The sequence below is a fragment of the Ictalurus furcatus genome, chromosome 8 (genome assembly GCF_023375685.1).
Source record: "Ictalurus furcatus strain D&B chromosome 8, Billie_1.0, whole genome shotgun sequence".
Lineage (NCBI taxonomy): Eukaryota > Metazoa > Chordata > Actinopteri > Siluriformes > Ictaluridae > Ictalurus > Ictalurus furcatus.
In genome coordinates this window covers 956,993-978,481 of record NC_071262.1, presented here as the reverse complement: position 1 = coordinate 978,481, position 21,489 = coordinate 956,993, and the positions used below count along the sequence as shown (strand labels likewise).

The 21,489-nt window shown below is 40.0% G+C and overlaps 1 protein-coding gene across 2 annotated transcripts in view; it reads right to left on the bottom strand.

The window, feature by feature from the left end:
• Positions 1-21,489, bottom strand: part of LOC128611019 (cytosolic carboxypeptidase 4) — a 99,055-nt gene that overhangs the window by 6,507 nt on the left and 71,059 nt on the right. For both annotated transcript variants that reach the window (XM_053630226.1, XM_053630227.1), the window contains exons 20-23: positions 15,914-16,043; positions 14,448-14,579; positions 12,181-12,357; positions 3,270-3,433 (exon numbers count right to left, since the gene is read on the bottom strand). In XM_053630226.1, coding sequence (XP_053486201.1) covers positions 3,270-3,433; positions 12,181-12,357; positions 14,448-14,579; positions 15,914-16,043 — 603 coding nt within the window. The remainder of the gene's footprint in view (positions 1-3,269; positions 3,434-12,180; positions 12,358-14,447; positions 14,580-15,913; positions 16,044-21,489) is intronic.

Sequence of the window (21,489 nt, the reverse complement as noted above, 5' to 3'; positions counted from 1 at the left end):
ACACACACACACACACACACACACACACACACACACACACACACGAGCTATTTGGAAAAGACGTTCACAGAAGGGGGTTTAGTGGGAACTCTATGAAACGGAGTTAGAATTATTCGGTCGTGTTGAGAATGAAATCGATGACGTTATTGCGCTTCGGCACTAAACCCTCACCGGACAGTCGATAGAATTGAGCGCTGGTTGAAACACAGATGCTTTTAGTCTGAATGATGTAGCGGCACTAAAGAGACTGAAGAAGAATTGCAGATGTCTTTATTTGAACACACACACACATTTAAACATTTACATCGGTTATGAATTATTATAAAATGTAGATTCTCCTGAGTTATTTATCTCAGATAGAAGATGATTTAAAACCACACTTGTTTGAGTTTATATGTGTAAGAGTCACTCATTGGAATCTAGACCAAATTCGGCCCAAATACGGCCCAAATACGGCCCAAATACGGCCCAGACTCAGGCAGCCGTATGGAAAGCACAGGTATTGCATTCAGGATCTCGAATGTTGCATTCTGACCGGCTCGGCACACTTTCACCTACAGCTACACAATTCCTCGCTGAAGATGTTTTTAATGATTTTTTTAAAAACAAGATTCCTGGTTAAATGCAGAGTGTTGTATGTTATTAGAACGTTATTAGAACGTTATTAAAACGTTATTATCCATTCTACTTTTATATTTCATCCTAACCGGTTCAACCGGTATATCACTATGTTCACACACACACACACACACACACACACACACACACACACACACACACACACACCAATGGTAGCAGAGCTGTCATGCAAGACGCTAGCTTGCCATCAGGAGCAACTTGGGGTTCAGTGTCTTGCTCAAGGACACTTCGGCATGTGGAGTCACGTGGGCCGGGAATCGAACTGCCAACCCTACGATTAGTGACAACCCGATTACTGACAACCCGATTACTGACAACCCGATTAGTGACAACCCGATTACTGAACAACCCGATTAGTGACAACCCGATTACTGAACAACCCGATTAGTGACAACCCGATTAGTGAACAACCAGATTACTGACAACCTGATTAGTGACAACCCGATTAGAGACAACCGGATTACTAAACAACCCGATTACTGACAACCCGATTACTAACAACCCGATTACTGACAACCCGATTACTGAACAACCCGATTACTGACAACCCGATTACCGAACAACCCGATTACCGGACAACCCGATTAGAGACAACCCGATTAGAGACAACCCGATTACTGACAACCCGATTACTGACAACCCGATTACTGAACAACCCGATTAGAGACAACCCGATTACTGACAACCCGATTACTGACAACCCGATTACCGGACAACCCGATTAGAGACAACCCGATTACTGACAACCCAATTACTGACAACCCAATTAGAGACAACCCGATTACTGACAACCCGATTACTGACAACCCGATTACCGGACAACCCGATTACCGGACAACCCGATTAGAGACAACCCCATTACTGACAACCCAATTACTGACAACCCGATTACTGACAACCTGATTACCGGACAACCCGATTACCGGACAACCCGATTACTGACAACCCGATTACTGAACAACCCGATTAGAGACAACCCGATTACTGGACAACCCGATTACCGGACAACCCGATTACCGGACAACCCGATTAGAGACAACCCGATTACTGACAACCCGATTACTGACAACCCGATTAGAGACAACCCGATTACTGACAACCCGATTACTGCCAACCCGATTACCGGACAACCCGATTACCGGACAACCCGATTACCGGACAACCCGATTACTGACAACCCGATTAGAGACAACCCGATTACTGACAACCCGATTACTGACAACCCGATTAGAGACAACCCGATTACTGACAACCCGATTACTGCCAACCCGATTACCGGACAACCCGATTACCGGACAACCCGATTACCGGACAACCCGATTACTGACAACCCGATTAGAGACAACCCCATTACTGACAACCCGATTACTGACAACCCGATTACTGACAACCCGGTTACCGGACAACCCGATTACCGGACAACCCGATTACCGGACAACCCGATTAGAGACAACCCGATTACTGACAACCCGATTACTGACAACCCGATTAGAGACAACCCGATTACTGACAACCCGATTACTGACAACCCGATTACTGACAACCCGATTAGAGACAACCCGATTACTGACAACCCGATTACTGACAACCCGATTACTGACAACCCGATTAGAGACAACCCGATTACTGACAACCCGATTAGAGACAACCCGATTACTGCCAACCCGATTACTGCCAACCCGATTACCGAACAACCCGATTACCGGACAACCCGATCACCGGACAACCCGATTACCGAACATCCCGGTTACCGAACAACCCGGTTACTGACAACCCGATTACCGGACAACCCGATTACCGGACAACCCGATTACCGGACAACCCGATTACTGACAACCCGATTAGAGAAAACCCGCTCTACCACCAGAGACACAGCCGTCCACAAATAATAAGAGTTATTATTTCTTTAAGCTGTAAATCTGCTCTTATGCCACTGAGACACTCTTCATGCGAAAAGCGCTCAGAGATTTCACCCACGTCACTTCATCTTCAGATTAAACAGAAGCCTGCTGTGATGTGTCTGTGAGTCTGTGTGTGTCTGTGTGTGTGTGTGTGTGTGTGTGTGTGTGAGTGTCTGTGAGTGTGTGTGTGTGTGTGTGTGTGTGTGTGTCTGTGAGTGTATGAGTGTGTGTGTGTGAGTGTGTGTCTGTGAGTGTGTGTGTGGCTGTGAGTGTGTGTGAGTGTGTGTGTGTGTGTCTGTGAGTGTGTGTGTGTGTGTGTGTGTGTGTGTGTGTGTCCATGTGTGTGTGTGTCTGTGAGTGTGTGTGTGTGTGTCTGTGAGTGTGTGTGTGCGCGTTTGTGTGTGTGTGTGTGTGTGTGTGTGTGTGTGTGTTTGTCTGTGTGAGTGTGTGTGTGTGTGTGAGTGTGTGTGTGTGTGTGAGTGTGTTTGTGTGTGTGTGTGTTTGTGTGTGTGTGTGTGTGTGTGTATACATTTAATAATTTTTAGGTATTTTTAGGTATTGTTCTTGGCCTATCTTGACACATGCTGCTGTTTGTTCTGTTTTTAGGAGAGCAGAAGCGCGGTTCATTCATGAGTTCAGATTCTTTAAAAATCTCAATGATTTGTCTGCGTCTATAAACTGTCCCCTTTCTGAAGTGTGTTTAACAGGAAGTGATGACGCTGCACTGACTTGTGGGATTTGTGGTCCATCAGGCCGTTGTCCAGGTCTAAGATGGCGGCTGCCTGCTCGATGAGGCGGCTGTTGTAGTTAATGGAGTTTTTCCTCAGAGTGAGGAGACTCTGACAGAACTTCATCCCCGTCTCCTCCAACTCACGCGTCCCCGTCTGCAGGTCCTGTGGAGACACAAACACACACACACACACACATACACACACACACACACACACACATACACATGCATACACACACACACATAGACACACACATACACATGCATACACACACACATACACATACACATGCATACACACACACACATAGACACACACATACACATGCATACACATACACACACACACACACACACACACATACACACACACACACACACACACACACACACACACACATACACACACACACACATACACACTTGTGTGATTCTTCTATTAACCTCTATAGTACTAGGGTTAGGGTTAGTAATAGTAGATAACTGCTACACCTAAACCTAAAGAATTGAAAGAATATTGATATATTTACACTTTAATATTAAATATTAAACACACACAAAAATATAAAGATTTAATAGTTGCAAAATTATAACAAAAATGAAGGGTTAAGTGAACGTGCTCACAAAAAAGTTTATTTCCTCACAGATGTGCAGAAAGACACAACTAAATGGTTTAAAAGAAAAAAATGAATGAACTGAAATGAAGTAAAGATCAAAGAGGAATGCTGAAGTAAATCGTAAGCAGAACTGAAGTGTTGCATTCAAGTGTTATTTATTTCCCCGTTACACAACACACCCGTCATTTTATTTATTTATTTTAATAATCGTAATAATAGAATAACGCATTACTTTAAACGAAATGAATAATAATCATTATTAAATTATTACATTTAAAACTAATTTTGAAATGAAATATATTATTAGAGTTAACTGTTTATGTGCTGCACTGTAATATTTTGTTTTAAATGTTATTTCATTAATAAAGCGCTGCTTGTAGTTTATAAACACGCTTTTCATTCAAGTTTCATCGTTTGTCAGGTCATTAGTTGTTTTCGAGGAAAAATATCGTCCTCACAGCGTCCGTTTATCTTCGAACTCATTTCAATAATAAAATCCACTTCTGACGTGTTATACAGGATGAAACATCTCTAGCTCTAATCACCACATCACAATCAGTTACTGTCAACTTTATATATTAGTAGAAATTATTATCTCTTTATAGTTACATGTAAACAGTCTGTCTGTCTGCCTGCTTGCTTGTCTGTCTGCCTGCTTGTCTGTCTGCCTGCCTGTCTGTCTGTCTGCCTGCCTGCTTGTCTGTCTGTCTGCCTGCTTGTCTGTTTGTCTGCCTGCTTGTCTGTTTGTCTGTCTGTCTGTCTGCCTGACTGCCTGCATGTCTGTCTGCCTGCCTGCCTGCTTGTCTGTCTGTCTGTCTGTCTGTCTGTGTGCCTGCCTGCCTGCTTGTCTGTCTGTCTGTCTGCCTGCTTGTCTGCCTGACTCCCTGTTTGTCTGTCTGTCTGCCTGCTTGTCTGCCTGCCTGCTTATCTGCCTGACTGTCTGTCTGCCTGCCTGCCTGCCTGCCTGCCTGCCTGCTTGTCTATCTGTCTGTCTGCCTGCGTGCCTGCCTGCCTGTCTGCCTGCTTGTCTGCCTGCCTGCCTGTCTGTCTGCCTGACCAGCTTTTCTTTGTTCTTTTTTTTTTTACTTAGTTTTTGTGAGTTTTATTAAATCATTAAAGCTTTCTGGGTCTCGGACGTTTGTAGAAAAGTGAAAGAAGTTTAGATTTTGTCCGTTACTGCTGGAGGCTTGAAACAACGGAAATGGCAACAAGACCAAAAATAAAGGTCCCCACAGCGATGATGAATGTTTGAGAGCGTGACCCGAGCCGCAGCGTGCTGTTATTAATTCTCTCGTTTTAACTGGAGTCCTGTTTGAGTTCGCGATCTAATAAACGAGACGTAACGACACTAATGAGAAACTATTTCTATATTTAGTCTCCATCAGCCCACATGCTGCGTCCCTGAGGTGCGAGACGGAGCGTAAACACGTCCAATATCACCGAGAGGACAGCAGGGAGCGGGCGTCTCTGCCCTGATTCAGCCCGGCGTTCCAGGCGTTCCAGGTGTTAAAGGTGTCACTGGTGTTACTGGGTCAAAAAGGTGCGTGTGTGTGTGAAAAATGTAACTGTATTCTTCATCAATGAGTTTAACTCCTACACTCACATCACTCCTACACTCATACACTCATACACAGTCAGAGTGAAAATCTCTACAAGGAACAGTTTTTTGTTGATTTTTTGTCTTTCCTCACAAAAAAATATTCCTAAAACCCAACTTTCTAAATATTCTTGCTGGAAATTTGTAATTTTATGACTTTTTAGATAAAAATAAAAATTCGGACTTGGCTCACAGAGTGAAGAGATCATCATGACGTAAAACATTACAATAAGCGAGTAAGTAAATTTAGTTAGTGCTGGAATAACATCACTTCTTTTGGTCTTAGCCATGAAAAAAAAACAACAACAACAAAAAAAAGCCCAGAAGTGCACAGATGCATGCTGGGTAAAATGGGTGGTGTGTTTGGATAACCTTTACAAATTATTTATGGAGGATTTCAGCGAGCTGTTTGAAGTGTCCACTAGCTCTCAGTCTGAAAAAAACTCCTCAAAGAAGAAGAGCCTGCACCAATCACTTTTACACACACACACACACACACACACACTCTCACTCTCTCTTCAGCGCTCATTAAACATGGAGGTGTGTAAGGAGCGCCTCTCGGTTTTCTCTCTCTTAAAGTTAATAAAACAAACTACTCCTTCTTTAGAAACTACTGAACTTTCAAATGTTCTTTTTAACTCAAATCACTTCACAAACTCTTTCACACAAACATCACTGCTAATAAAGTATAAATAGAATAAAATCACTGCTAATAAGGTATAAATGTACTAAAATCACTTCTAATAAAGTATAAATAGAATAAAATCACTTCTAATAAAGTATAAATATACTAAAATCACTTCTAATAAAGTATAAATAGAATAAAATCACTTCTAATAAATTATAAATAGAATAAAATCACTCCTAATAAATTATAAATAGAATAAAATCACTGCTAATAAAGTATAAACAGAATAAAATCACTTCTAATAAAGTATAAATATAATAAAATCACTTCTAATAAAGTATAAATAGAATAAAATCACTTCTAATAAATTATAAATAGAATAAAATCACTTCTAATAAATTATAAATAGAATAAAATCACTCCTAATAAATTATAAATAGAATAAAATCACTGCTAATAAAGTATAAACAGAATAAAATCACTTCTAATAAAGTATAAATATAATAAAATCACTGCTAATAAAGTATAAATAGAATAAAATCACTTCTAATAAAGTATAAATATAATAAAATCACTGCTAATAAAGTATAAATAGAATAAAATCACTTCTAATAAAGTATAAATAGAATAAAATCACACCTAATAAGGTATAAATAGAATAAAATCACTTCTAATAAGGTATAAATAGAATAAAATCACTTCTAATAAAGTATAAATATAATAAAATCACTGCTAATAAAGTATAAATAGAATAAAATCACTTCTAATAAAGTATAAATAGAATAAAATCACTTCTAATAAAGTATAAATAGAATAAAATCACTTCTAATAAAGTATAAATAGAATAAAATCACACCTAATAAGGTATAAATAGAATAAAATCACTTCTAATAAGGTATAAATATACTAAAATCACTTCTAATAAATTATAAATAGAATAAAATCACTTCTAATAAAGTATAAATATAATAAAATCACTGCTAATAAAGTATAAATAGAATAAAATCACTTCCAATAAAGTATAAATAGGATAAAATAACTTCTAATAAAGTATAAATATAATAAAATCACTGCTAATAAGGTATAAATATAATAAAATCACTGCTAATAAGGTATAAATATACTAAAATCACTTCTAATAAATTATAAATAGAATAAAATCACTTGTAATAAAGTATAAATATAATAAAATCACTTCTAATAAAGTATAAATAGAATAAAATCACTGCTAATAAAGTATAAATATAATAAAATAAATCGTAACAAAAGATAATTTGAGTCAAGTCTCTTTGCATGTAAACATTTCCAGAGCTACAAGTATTTAGTTTTTCCCAAATCCAATTCCAATCTTTAACATTTGTTAGGGATCCGATGTCCGATATGTTTACTTTGACATCTGATTCACGTGTAGTTCTTTTGCTGGGATCAGACTGATACTGATAGCGGATACTGAATCAGAAGTTACGGCTTCACCTCTGACTGTTACAAAGCATTGACACTGGAGACTCCTTCCATAAGCGTTACATAAACACATTTCTCCTTCGCCGTATCAACAGCTAGTTTTTAATGTGTTGATAATCAGCGGAGCGTCCGCCGTACACGTCCCTGTGAAAGAGCTGCTACTACAGCAGTCCCTCCCGTCCGCCTTCACAATAAATAAACTAACGTAAAAGATCATAAAAGATAAACAAACAACGAGGTACAGAAATAATGAGATAAAGACGTAATAAAGAAATAAAGAGATAAAGAAATGACAAGATGAGGAAATAATGAGATAAAGGTGTTGGGGTGATTTTTGAGTAATTTCTCAGGATTTAATGGAAAATGTTGTGATTAAAGCTTCTCAAGCACAAACGCAGGTGGGATCTCACGCAGAATAATCAACGTAATCAATATCCTCACAGCCCGTCTAATCTCATCTCCTCACACGGGCAATTTTAAACCACACAATAAATTGCCTGCTCGATTTCCTCCTTTTCCTCCTCTCAGCGTAAGCAAGTCTCTTCTTTAAGGATTAAGGATGAACAGATATCTTAATGAAATCAGCACAAGTGCTTTAACTAGCTAAAGTGCTGCGTCGTGATTAAGTTGCGTTTCTGCAGATTCTCTCGCAACCTTCAATAAAACACCTGAAGAACATCGACATTCTCTCCTCTCCCTCCTTTCTCCTCTCTTCTCTCTCTCCTCTCTCTCTCCTCTCCTCTCCTCTCTCTCCTCTACTTTCCTCTCCTCTCTCTCCTCTCTCTCTCCTCTCTCTCCTCTCTCTCCTCTCCTCTCCTCTCTCTCCTCTCTCTCTCCTCTCTCTCCTCTCTCTCTTCTCTCCTCTCTCTCCTCTCTCTCTCCTCTCTCTCCTCTCTCTCTTCTCTCCTCTCTCTCCTCTCTCTTCTCTCCTCTCTCTCTCCTCTCCTGTCTCTCCTCTCTTTTCTCTCTTCTCTCCTCTCTCCTCTCTCTTCTCTCCTCTCTCTCTCCTCTCCTCTCTCTTCTCTCTTCTCTCCTCTCTCCTCTCTCTTCTCTCCTCTCTCTCTCCTCTCCTCTCTCTTCTCTCCTCTCTCTCTCCTCTCCTCTCTCCTCTCTCCTCTCCTCTTCTCTCTCTCCTCTCTCCTCTCCTGTTAATAGTTAAAATGTATACCATGATACAAAGAGCCAACTTTAATACAATAAACAAATCAGGCAAAATAAACAGTTAAGATTTCTGCTACAGCACATAAAAACGAATTAATCATAATATAAAAGAAGTTTCTTCAGTCGAATGTCACCTCTAACTATTTATTTATTTATTTATTTATTTTAAATCATAAGACTTCCAACTTGTGTAAATTTCTGATTGTTGAAGCTTAGCATGAGGGGCGGGGTTAGTAAAATTAGCAAAACAAAATACAATTCGCTAGAATTACTACGAATTAGAGTCGTGAATCTTTGACATAGCGTTTTAAATATCATTATAAATAAAATATGAATATAAAAATATTTGAAAGTAAATATTTTAACAAATGAAAGTGGTGTAAATAAACAGAACATAAAGCATGTTTAATATGTAACGTGTCTCAGTGTAACCTCTAGAACTTTCCACTGGGACGTTATGAGTACTCCACGTCTGATGTAATTAAACATGTACATTTAATAAAACAGCGTTTATTTCCTGTGCTAGCCATACTGATTAGCATTTAGCAGTTAACATCTGACCCTCGTCTGGATCCTGCCACGTCTCAGAAGCAGATTATAGATCACTTAATCCTGTTTTGCCACAACAAATGGAATTACAGCTGATCCAATTTTATGAAACGTAATTGGGCCTTAAGAAGTAAGGATGACGGGTGTTTTACAGGCTGCACGTCCCAGTCGGTTATTAAATGTTTATGAATTGAATAAAGTGAAGCTTATTCATCTCAGTGCATTTCATTAAGACTGTGTGACATTGGCTTGTCTTTGAATCAACGGGACGCCAAAAGCTCTTCTTACCGCTCGTGTTTTGTGATTTTGATTCCAAATCCAGTCCCTAATTAGTGATAAATGTAGCGTTTGGGACGGAGCCACTGTCTCACTTCCTGAGGAAACCGTTAGACCTTTGACTTTCCCCGTTACAGACCTCGGAATTATTTCCAGCCCAGATTAGCATGAATTAGCCTTGAACAAAAATCTCTTCACTCTATTCTTTAAAATTCTCGTCCCTTCTGTCTCTCATTAAAAGAGCACTGTAAAGATCTGACATCCTCCTGACTCCTCGGGCCGCGACCCCAAACACTCATTCTCAGACACTTTAGTATACCAGATATACTAGTGTATTATATATTACTGTATTCCATACACTTCAACATTCCTTACACTTCAACATTCCTTACACTTCAACATTCCTTACACTTCGGTATTCCTCACATTCCCACATTCCTTACACTCCAACATTCCTTACACTTCAGTATTCCTTACACTTCAGTATTCCTCACACTTCAACATTCCTTACACTTCAGTATTCCTCACACTCCAACATTCCTTACACTTCAACATTCCTTACACTTCAGTATTCCTTACACTTCAGTATTCCTCACACTTCAACATTCCTTACACTTCAGTATTCCTCACACTCCAACATTCCTTACACTTCAACATTCCTTACACTTCAGTATTCCTCACACTCCAACATTCCTTACACTTCAGTATTCCTTACACTCCAACATTCCTTACACATCAACATTCCTTACACTTCAGTATTCCTTACACTTCAGTATTCCTCACACTCCAACATTCCTTACACTTCAACATTCCTTACACTTCAGTATTCCTTACACTCCAACATTCCTTACACTTCAGTATTCCTTACACTTCAACATTCCTTACACTTCAGTATTCCTTACACTTCAACATTCCTTACACTCTGGCATTCCTTACACTTCAGTATTCCTCACACTCCAACATTCCTTACACTTCAGTATTCCTTACACTCCAACATTCCTTACACTTCAACATTCCTTACACTTCAGTATTCCTTACACTTCAGTATTCCTCACACTCCAACATTCCTTACACTTCAGTATTCCTTACACTCCAACATTCCTTACACTTCAACATTCCTTACACTTCAGTATTCCTTACACTTCAGTATTCCTCACACTCCAACATTCCTTACACTTCAACATTCCTTACACTTCAGTATTCCTTACACTCCAACATTCCTTACACTTCAGTATTCCTTACACTTCAACATTCCTTACACTCTGGCATTCCTTACACTTCAGTATTCCTTACACTTCAGTAGTCCTTACACTTCCGTATTTGGGCATTTAAACGATAGCTAACCTGTTGTTTTTTGGTAGATGATTAGAAAAAAAGGGTTCTTTAAGGGTTCATTTGATAATTTATCGTTAGCTTCCCGGAAATGGTTCTACTCGGAACACTTTCTGATAGGGTTCTACGTTACAGTATTAGCAGTTCCACTAGAGTCACAACCAGGAACTCATAAGGTTCCTAAACTTTCAGCTAAAGCCGTGTTGAGCTTTTTTCCCCACATCCTTCCTTCCTTCCCCACGTTTCTCTCGACTCAGCGAATAAAAAACAGCTTCTTTAACGAGAATTCAGTCAGGAGCGCGCTAATGAAGGCGAGGGCCAGGAGATGCTAACAGAGAGGGATTTGGGGCTATGATTAGCAAACCACAGGTGGCTAAATAAGCAGGCTAATAAATGATTAAGGCATTAGCGGCAGCAGAAGGTAATGAACTGCCAGGGGAGGTACACTGCAGCGATAGAGGAGAAGAAGAGGAGGATTGTGGGAAGGGAAGAGAGCAGGGAGGGAAATGACAAAGGTTGTGTTTGAGATTAAAGTGGGTTAGCGGAGCTGAAGGGCTCGCAGCGAGTAGAAAATTTACCTAAAAATAGACTTTTAGATGAAACTTTTTCCTGATTTGACTCTGGAATAATTAGAAAATGATTCTTCTTTTCTGTTAAATAGTTCTGCGATAACACAATCCCAACTCTCAGTAAACATTCTGACTTTTCCAAAAGAAAAATCGGAGATAAAAAAAGGGGAAAATGGTCGGATTTATTTTATTTTATTTTATTTTTTTGCCAAAAACTACTTCATTTTGGTGTCAGGCCGCTTTACACCACCGCCTAACCAACCATCATGTTACATTTCATATAACGTTTTAGTTCACATCTATAATGTCTGGAACATTTGGAATAAAGTCTTGCGTATAAAGACTATTTATCCAAATATTAGTAGTCTGTAGTGTGACTCAGTTTGAGTCCGTTTTATTCCAAGCTCTTGCAGTCTTAATGAGAGAGCTAGTTAATTATTATCGTTTAATTTTTGTCCCAAATTGGCTACTTTTTTTAAATTAATTAAAGCATGAAAACCCTTCAAAAGAAAAAGTACTCCATTAAACCAAAAAAAAAAATTATTCTGTACCCAAACAAAAAATGTTTAATTTTCACGTTTGGAATTTCAAAAAGTTCGAAATGAACCCTGACTATATTATGAACTTTTCCAAGAAATGGAAAATAAAGGTTCTGATTTACAGCGTTAGCGTAACAGACCGATTAGCATCACAACACCATATAGCATGCTGCTAAATCACCTTGTAGATACCCTGATCGCAGCCGTTGTAGGTGCTCTCCATGGTGTAGCTGCGTAAAACACCCATCTCCCTCCAGACCACCACGCGTGCCGTCGACGCCCGCGACTTCTCCACCAAAAAATTACAGCTGTTGAAGGAGAACGCCGGAGCGATTCGGTCCAGAGTTTTAGCGATCGTCTGAAAAACGAACAGCAAAAAAAAATCAACCTAAATGAAATTCTTCTAGCTTTATTAGAAAAGTAAAAGTGTTCTGCGGTCAGTGTTCACGCTTTTACAACAACGAAGCTCGTGAGGTCTAATCCCAAGACAAAAACCTTTTTTTTTTTTTTAACTACGATGCATTTCCTCTACAGTAGCTGTAAACACACTCTGGATTTTGTCTTTCATCCTCTTTATATGTCACAGCGAGGAGCTCCAGACGATTTATCTAATACACCCTTCACTCTGCAAACAGGAGCCGGGTTTATAAACACCACAAGCCCTGCTCGGCCAATCAGCACACAGCACCGACAGCAGCGCAATCATTTCCCTCTCATCCGTCATCTGACATCTCGCACCAGCTCTTACAACAGAAACATCACCAGTTCTTTTAGCCACATCTCATAAATCATCCGCAATTGGGCAGCAGGAACATCTGCCGAGCTTCGCCGAACGGCTGTCACCGCAAAACTTCTTATTCTGTCTGCATGTGTTGTGATGGCATGGTGGACGAGAAAGAACAGAGATAAGAGTGGATAACGGAGACGCTGCGTATCCGCCCGCGGAATCCACACACGGCGTTCCTGATTGGCCGGAAAATAAACCTTTAATCTTTTGAGATAGAACAACGGCCATGAAGAGCAAAATTCCTGATAAAGTGAGATTTGTGATTTTCACTGCAGTCTGTTACCACATTAACAACGAGCATTACCTACACCATCACGTTACTAACTGAACGCAGTGTTGTTCTGGTTGTTCTTGTGGTTGTTGGTGATGTAAGTGTAGTTCTTCTTCTGATTATTATTATTATTATTATTGGGATTGCTGTCATTGTTGATGTGGTTGTTTTTGTTTTTGTGGTTGTTATGACAGTGGCTGTTGTTATTGTTGTTGTTGATGTAAGTGTAATTATTATGGTAGCCACAGTTGGTTTTGGTGGGATCATTACTGTGACTCTTGTGGTTGTTATGGTGGTTGCTGTTGTTACTGTGGTCATTATTGTTGTATTTGTTGTGGTTGTTATGGAGGTGGTTGCTGTTGTTACTGTGGTCATTATTGTTGTATTTGTTGTGGTTGTTATGGAGGTGGTTGCTGTTGTTACTGTGGTCATTATTGTTGTATTTGTTGTGGTTGTTATGGAGGTGGTTGCTGTTGTTACTGTGGTCATTATTGTTGTATTTGTTGTGGTTGTTATGGTGGTTGCTGTTGTTACTGTGGTCATTATTGTTGTATTTGTTGTGGTTGTTATGGAGGTGGTTGCTGTTGTTACTGTGGTCATTATTGTTGTATTTGTTGTGGTTGTTATGGAGGTGGTTGCTGTTGTTACTGTGGTCATTATTGTTGTATTTGTTGTGGTTGTTATGGTGGTTGCTGTTGTTACCGTGGTCATTATTGTTGTATTTGTTGTGGTTGTTATGGAGGTGGTTGCTGTTGTTACTGTGGTCATTATTGCTGTATGTGTTGTGGTTGTTATGGAGGTGGTTGTTGTTGCTGTGGTCATTATTGTTGTATTTGTTGCTGTTATGGTGGTGGTTGCTGAAGTTACTGTGATTGTTATTGCTGTATGTGTTGTGGTTGTTATGGAGGTGGTTGTTGTTAGTGTGGTTGTTATTGTGACTTTTGATGTAAGTGTACTTGTGGTTGTTGCTATTGTGTTTATTATTGTAGTTGGTCTTGTTGTGTTTGTTGATATAACTATGGTGGATGTCATGGTTGTTATTATTGTAAATGCTATTGCGGTTGTTACTGTGGTTGTATTTGTTGTGGTTCTTATGGTGGTGGTGGTTGTTGTTATTACTGTGTTTGTATTTGTTGTGGTTGTTATAGTGGTCGTTGTATATATTGCGGTTGTTGTAATTTTTATGGTAGGGCTGGTGGTTGTTACTTTGGTTGATTATTGTGGCTTTTGTTGTGGTTGTTTTTGATGTAAGAGTATTTGTTGTTGTGGTTGTTACTGTGGTTATGTTTGTTGTAGTACTTCTTACTGTAGCGGGTTTTGTTGTGTTAGTTTTAAGAGTTGTTTGATGTAGTTAGCACTGGTCTTGTGTTGTTGTTGTTGTTGTAATTACTCTGTATCCCGGATCCTCTTTAAGTGAAGCGGTGTTAATGGGAGAGCCGGACTGCCACAGCGTCTCCTTCACACTGCAACCGTACAGAAACACGTTCTTCTTCCTCGAGTGACCGTGATAATCACAGAACACCTGAGAGACAGACAGAGAGACACACAGAGAGACAGACAGAGAGACAGAGAGAGAGACACAGAGAGAAAGACACAGAGAGAGAGAGAGACAGAGAGAGAGAGAGAGAGAGACACACACAGAGAGACACAGAGAGAGAGACACACAGAGAGACAGACAGAGAGAGAGAGAGAGACAGAGAGTGATAATGTATTTTGTTCTTTTACTTTGTTCATGAATTGTGTGTGTGTGTGTGTGTGTGTGTGTGTGTGTGTGTGTGTGTGTGTACATAATAGACACAATTTCTTAATATTTATGCATGATCGTACTGTTTGTATTATTATTGATGGTATCACAGCAGTCACACTAATCATGTACAATAAACTCAAAGTAAACTCTGTGTGTGTGTGTGTGTGTGTGTGTGTGTGTGTGTGTGTGTGTGTGTGCGCATGCACGCAAATCCAATTACTGTTGTGACATGTAAAAAAACCACACTGTAGAAATGAGGAGGTTTAAGGAGCGTGAGAGCGCGCCTGACATGGTGACTCTAACAGGAAGCTGTCGCGGATGATCCGAGCGCTCGGTGGTTATTAACCGCGCGTTAAACTGCTGTGTTTTAAAGTTGAATGACATGTCAGCGACCGGCATAATTACACAATTATCATTCTAACAAACACGACCTAAAGGAGCAGCGTGGCCAAAAAAACCTCGAATCAGCTGAGATCTGAGCTCGTTTTCCATCACCGCATCGCAGCTGCGTGCGAAATACCAGCCTGCTGTGGTGGAAGAGGAATAAAACACTCCAGGACGTGCTGTTAGAGGAACAGAATCAGTTGCACAGCGGGAACCGTAACTCCACCACGGAGCGAGCAAAACAGACGTTTACACGCGTGCCGCTGTGTTTCTCTTTACAACTCGCTGATATTTACAGCTTAAATGTCAAAATGTCACGAGCGGCAATTACACCCGATCTGAGAACAACCTGAGTCTCTCACACACACACACACACACACACACACACACACACACACACGATGACCAAAATGGCCTCCATTCCACAAAAACACTTTAATAAATCCAATTTAATTATCCACGATGACAAAGTTAAGATCAGACGTGCTGGCTCTGACAGGAGTGTAATTGAGGCCAGAGTCTAACGACACTGGTCGAGATTTCATCTCGGACGCACCGAGTTACACGCGGTAGGAACGCTCTCTTCCTCACTCAAGAGCTTTATACTGTACATCATTTAATGCAATCATACTTTTGTTTTTTATAATTGATGAAATAACAGTAATAACACACACACACACACACACACACACACACACACACACAGACACACACACAGGCCTCACCAGTGGTGTTTTGCCGATGCTGCAGAGGTAATACAGCAGTCCTTTCGCGTGATAGACGGTGGGACTGAGGACGAGACTCGGCTTCATCCACTCACGGTTCAGATCATCACCACTGAGAGAGCAACGGTGGCTAAGCGAATAAAAAAAATAAATAATAATAATAATAATAATAATAATAATAATAACCTTGAGTGACCTTGAGTCTGAGAAAAGCGCTACGTAAATATAACGTAGTATTATTAAAAATCACTTCTGGTCATTATAGTCTGAGCTGCTGGAAAAGTTGGAGAGAAAGAAAGAACAGAATAGAACAAAGAAGTAACAAAAGCAACGAAAGAAAGAAAGAAGGAAAGAAAGAAAGAACAGAATGGAAAGCAGAATGGGAATGTAAGAACCAACAAAAGAGAAAGCAATGAAAGAAAGAAGCACCGAAATTAATAAATAAATAAATAAATGAAAGAAAGAAGTAAAGAAAGAAAGCAGAAAGAAAGAAGGAATAGGAATGTAAGAAGCAACAAAAGAAAGAAGCACTGAAAGAAAGAAAGAAAGAGACAGAATGGAAAGAAAAATGGGAATGTAAGAAGCACCGAAAGAAAGAAAGAAAGAAAGAAAGAACAGGAATTGAGCAAAGAAGTAAAAAACAAACAAAATGAAGGAATGAAAGAAGGAAAGAAGAAGAAAGAAATGCAAATGTTCAGCCTCTAACACATCGATAATATCGTGGATCATCGTGGTTCATTCCATGGCAGGAGAGTGAGACTGTCTCATCCTCACACACACACACACACACACACACACACACACACACACTTTAGGTAGTTCAACAGTTCAATTTACTGGTGTGCTCAGAGCGACCTGCAGTTTAAGGGTTGAATTGGTTTTGGTCGCCTGCTTTAATGAGGTTACACACTCGCTCCTCTCTGCAGACTCCACCGGCCAGGACGCGCAGAATAAACAACGTTTAGTCGAGCGAGAGATAAAAAAAGAGGACAAGAGTACACCGAAGAAAGTCAGAAAAACGAAGAGAAGTGATAGTACATTACACAGAGAAGAAAAGAGAAGAAGAAATAGGAAATAAGAGAACAATAGAGGGATAAAGAGGGAACAATTAGATCAATGACTAAAACTTTTAAATAAATAAAAAAAAAAACCTCAAGATCTAATTAAAAATAAAGCAACAATTATAATCTAAATTAAAATCAAGGTCATGTAGTTACAGATGCACGAGCTTCATTAGGAGCTTTAATCAGGAACCAGAGGCCAAGACTTTAATGTCGGAGAACACTGTGTGTCAATCACTGTGTGTGTGTGTGTGTGTGTGTGTGTGTGTGTGTTAGTTAGGCATCATTCAAAAATAGACAACATGAGAAGGTTCTACTTAATGACACTGAATATCATTGTGAAAGACAGATTAGTCCCAGTCTATAGAGTTCTGATTCTTAATTAGTCCCGGTCTATAGAGGTCTGACTCTTAATTAGTCCCGGTCTATAGAGCTCTGACTCTTAATTAGTCCCGGTCTATAGAGTTCTGATTCTTAATTAGTCCCGGTCTATAGGGCTCTGACTCTTAATTAGTCCCGGTCTATAGGGCTCTGACTCTTAATTAGTCCCGGTCTATAGAGTTCTGACTCTTAATTAGTCCCGGTCTATAGAGTTCTGACTCTTAATTAGTCCCGGTCTATAGGGCTCTGACTCTTAATTAGTCCCGGTCTATAGAGTTCTGACTCTTAATTAGTCCCGGTCTATAGAGTTCTGACTCTTAATTAGTCCCGGTCTATAGAGTTCTGATTCTTAATTAGTCCCGGTCTATAGGGCTCTGACTCTTAATTAGTCCCGGTCTATAGAGTTCTGACTCTTAATTAGTCCCGGTCTATAGAGGTCTGACTCTTAATTAGTCCCGGCCTATAGAGCTCTGATTCTTAATTAGTCCCGGTCTATAGAGCTCTGATTCTTAATTAGTCCCGGTCTATAGAGTTCTGATTCTTAATTAGTCCCGGTCTATAGAGTTCTGATTCTTAATTAGTCCCGGTCTATAGGGCTCTGACTCTTAATTAGTCCCGGTCTATAGAGGTCTGATTCTCAGTCTATAGGGCTCTGACTCTTAATTAGTCCCGGTCTATAGAGTTCTGATTCTTAATTAGTCCCGGTCTATAGAGTTCTGATTCTTAATTAGTCCCGGTCTATAGAGTTCTGATTCTTAATTAGTCCCGGTCTATAGGGCTCTGACTCTTAATTAGTCCCGGTCTATAGAGCTCTGACTCTTAATTAGTCCCGGTCTATAGAGGTCTGAGTCTTAATTAGTCCCGGTCTATAGGGCTCTGACTCTTAATTAGTCCTGGTCTATAGAGCTCTGACTCTTAATTAGTCCCGGTCTATAGAGGTCTGACTCTTAATTAGTCCCGGTCTATATGGCTCTGATTCTTAATTAGTCCCGGTCTATAGGGCTCTGACTCTTAATTAGTCCCGGTCTATAGAGCTCTGACTCTTAATTAGTCCCGGTCTATAGGGCTCTGACTCTTAATTAGTCCTGGTCTATAGAGCTCTGACTCTTAATTAGTCCCGGTCTATAGAGGTCTGACTCTTAATTAGTCCCGGTCTATATGGCTCTGATTCTTAATTAGTCCCGGTCTATAGAGGTCTGAGTCTTAATTAGTCCCGGTCTATAGGGCTCTGACTCTTAATTAGTCCCGGTCTATAGAGCTCTGACTCTTAATTAGTCCCGGTCTATAGAGCTCTGACTCTTAATTAGTCCCGGTCTATACGGCTCTGAGTCTTAATTAGTCCCGGTCTATAGGGCTCTGACTCTTAATTAGTCCCGGTCTATAGAGCTCTGACTCTTAATTAGTCCCGGTCTATAGGGCTCTGACTCTTAATTAGTCCTGGTCTATAGAGCTCTGACTCTTAATTAGTCCCGGTCTATAGAGGTCTGACTCTTAATTAGTCCCGGTCTATATGGCTCTGATTCTTAATTAGTCCCGGTCTATAGAGGTCTGAGTCTTAATTAGTCCCGGTCTATAGGGCTCTGACTCTTAATTAGTCCCGGTCTATAGAGCTCTGACTCTTAATTAGTCCCGGTCTATAGAGCTCTGACTCTTAATTAGTCCCGGTCTATACGGCTCTGAGTCTTAATTAGTCCCGGTCTATAGGGCTCTGACTCTTAATTAGTCCCGGTCTATAGAGCTCTGACTCTTAATTAGTCCCGGTCTATAGAGCTCTGACTCTTAATTAGTCCCGGTCTATAGAGCTCTGACTCTTAATTAGTCCCGGTCTATAGAGGTCTGACTCTTAATTAGTCCCGGTCTATAGGGCTCTGACTCTTAATTAGTCCCGGTCTATAGAGTTCTGACTCTTAATTAGTCCCAGTCTTTAAGGTTCAGACAGAGCGTTGTCTGGACTTACATTCGTGAAGTCTGGTGGTGTCTTTTTAACTAAAATTGTAGCAGTTTTTGATAAATAATGAAATAAAGTACAAAGAATTTTGGACCCCTTTGAACATGTTGCTAGAAAGTACTGGTAAACATTCATATCTCTAATTACTTATCCATCTTTTAACATTAACTCAGCATCTGATATCGCACTGTAATATGTTCTCGTGCTGTTATGTTTTCACTCCAGCTGTAATAAGGCCAAATGAATATTTCATTGTGCTGTAAAACCATTTGACATGATGTATGACTCTATAAAACTGAATTAACGTAATGAAAATTTGAATACTCATTACAAAGCGAGCATAAATCAGGGCTCAGACTCTCAAAACCAATCTTGCTTATTGGAAATCGCATCGCTGCCTACACACCCTTTATATTTGCCTCATTTTTCCATAACTGCTCAGCCAAACGAGAGGAATATTAAAGCCTCCTGAGTTTCTCTCCTCTGTCAGATAAATGATTTTCCTAGCAGGAACGAATAAGCAAAACATCTGAATATTCAAAACAAAACCAATTTCAATCTCCCTTACATACAGGTGATAAAGCAGCGCTGCCCGGCCATGTGGAGAAAATAAACTCTCTATCAGCCTTCCTGTCACAAAGAGTTTTTAAAAAGGGAACGGCAATAAACAGAGAAAAAGAGGGGAGCAGAGACGAATAAAATAAGGCAGGATGAGTTTTACAGAACGGAGAACAAGGAATAGAATATATGTAAAGAGAGCCAGCAAGACAGATTGTGCCCACGAGAGAACGGTAAAGAAAGCCATGTGGGTAGAAATGAAAAATGATTTACACCTAAAGGAAACTGGAGAACCCTGAGGAAACACCACACAAATAGTAACTCAAGCTCTGGATAGAACCGGGGGCCCTGGAGCTGTGACACTGCAGCACCTACTGCTGTACAACCATGCCACAAAACTTCCAGTTCTTTGATGAATGACACTAGGAACTACAAGAACTACGGGAACAAAGTATTTAGAGCAAGGGACCAGAATATTAATGGGAAAGAACAGGTAGGAACTAGGAGAACCAGGGACACTACAGCTAGGAACTAGAGGAACCAAGAAAATTGCAGGTGGGAATTTAGAGAAACAAGAAAACCTCAGCTATGAAGTAGAAGAACCAGGGAAGTTAGCTAAGGCAAAAAATAGAATAAAACTACAGCTGTGGACAAGGAGAACCAGGAAACTACAACTAGGGACTAGGAGAATCAGGGATATTACAGCTAGGAACCAGTAGAACCTGATATATTACAGCTAGGAACCAGTAGAACCTGATATATTACAGCTAGGAACCAGGAGAATCAGGGATATTACAGCTAGGAACCAGTAGAACCTGGGATATTACAGCTAGGAACCAGCAGAACCTGGGATATTACAGCTAGGAACCAGTAGAACCTGGGATATTACAGCTAGGAACCAGTAGAACCTGGGATATTACAGCTAGGAACCAGTAGAACCTGATATATTACAGCTAGGAACCAGTAGAACCTGGGATATTACAGCTAGGAACCAGTAGAACCTGGGATATTACAGCTAGGAACCAGTAGAACCTGGGATATTACAGCTAGGAACCAGTAGAACCTGATATATTACAGCTAGGAACCAGTAGAACCTGGGATATTACAGCTAGGAACCAGTAGAACCTGATATATTACAGCTAGGAACCAGTAGAACCTGGGATATTACAGCTAGGAACCAGTAGAACCTGGGATATTACAGCTAGGAACCAGTAGAACCTGATATATTACAGCTAGGAACCAGTAGAACCTGGGATATTACAGCTAGGAACCAGTAGAACCTGGGATATTACAGCTAGGGACTAGGAGATCCAAACAAAAAACAACTAGGATCTAGGAGAACCAGGGCTAGAAAAAAGGGAAGATAGGAAACTAAAACTGACCTAGGAGAACAAGGGATAAATATTTGAATTAGAGCGAGGAGCTCGAGTTTGGGAACCCAGTGCTAGGTGCTAGGAACCCAGAGACAGGTATTATGATATCTGAGGTATTTAGGAAACCATACCTCATAACCATAGGAACCAGGAGAACTTACTAGGAACTAAAGGAGCTAGGTAAACTAAAAGCTGGGGGGGGGGGGGGGGATCTACAGCTAGGACCAAGGAGAACTAAGGAAATTACGGCTCTAG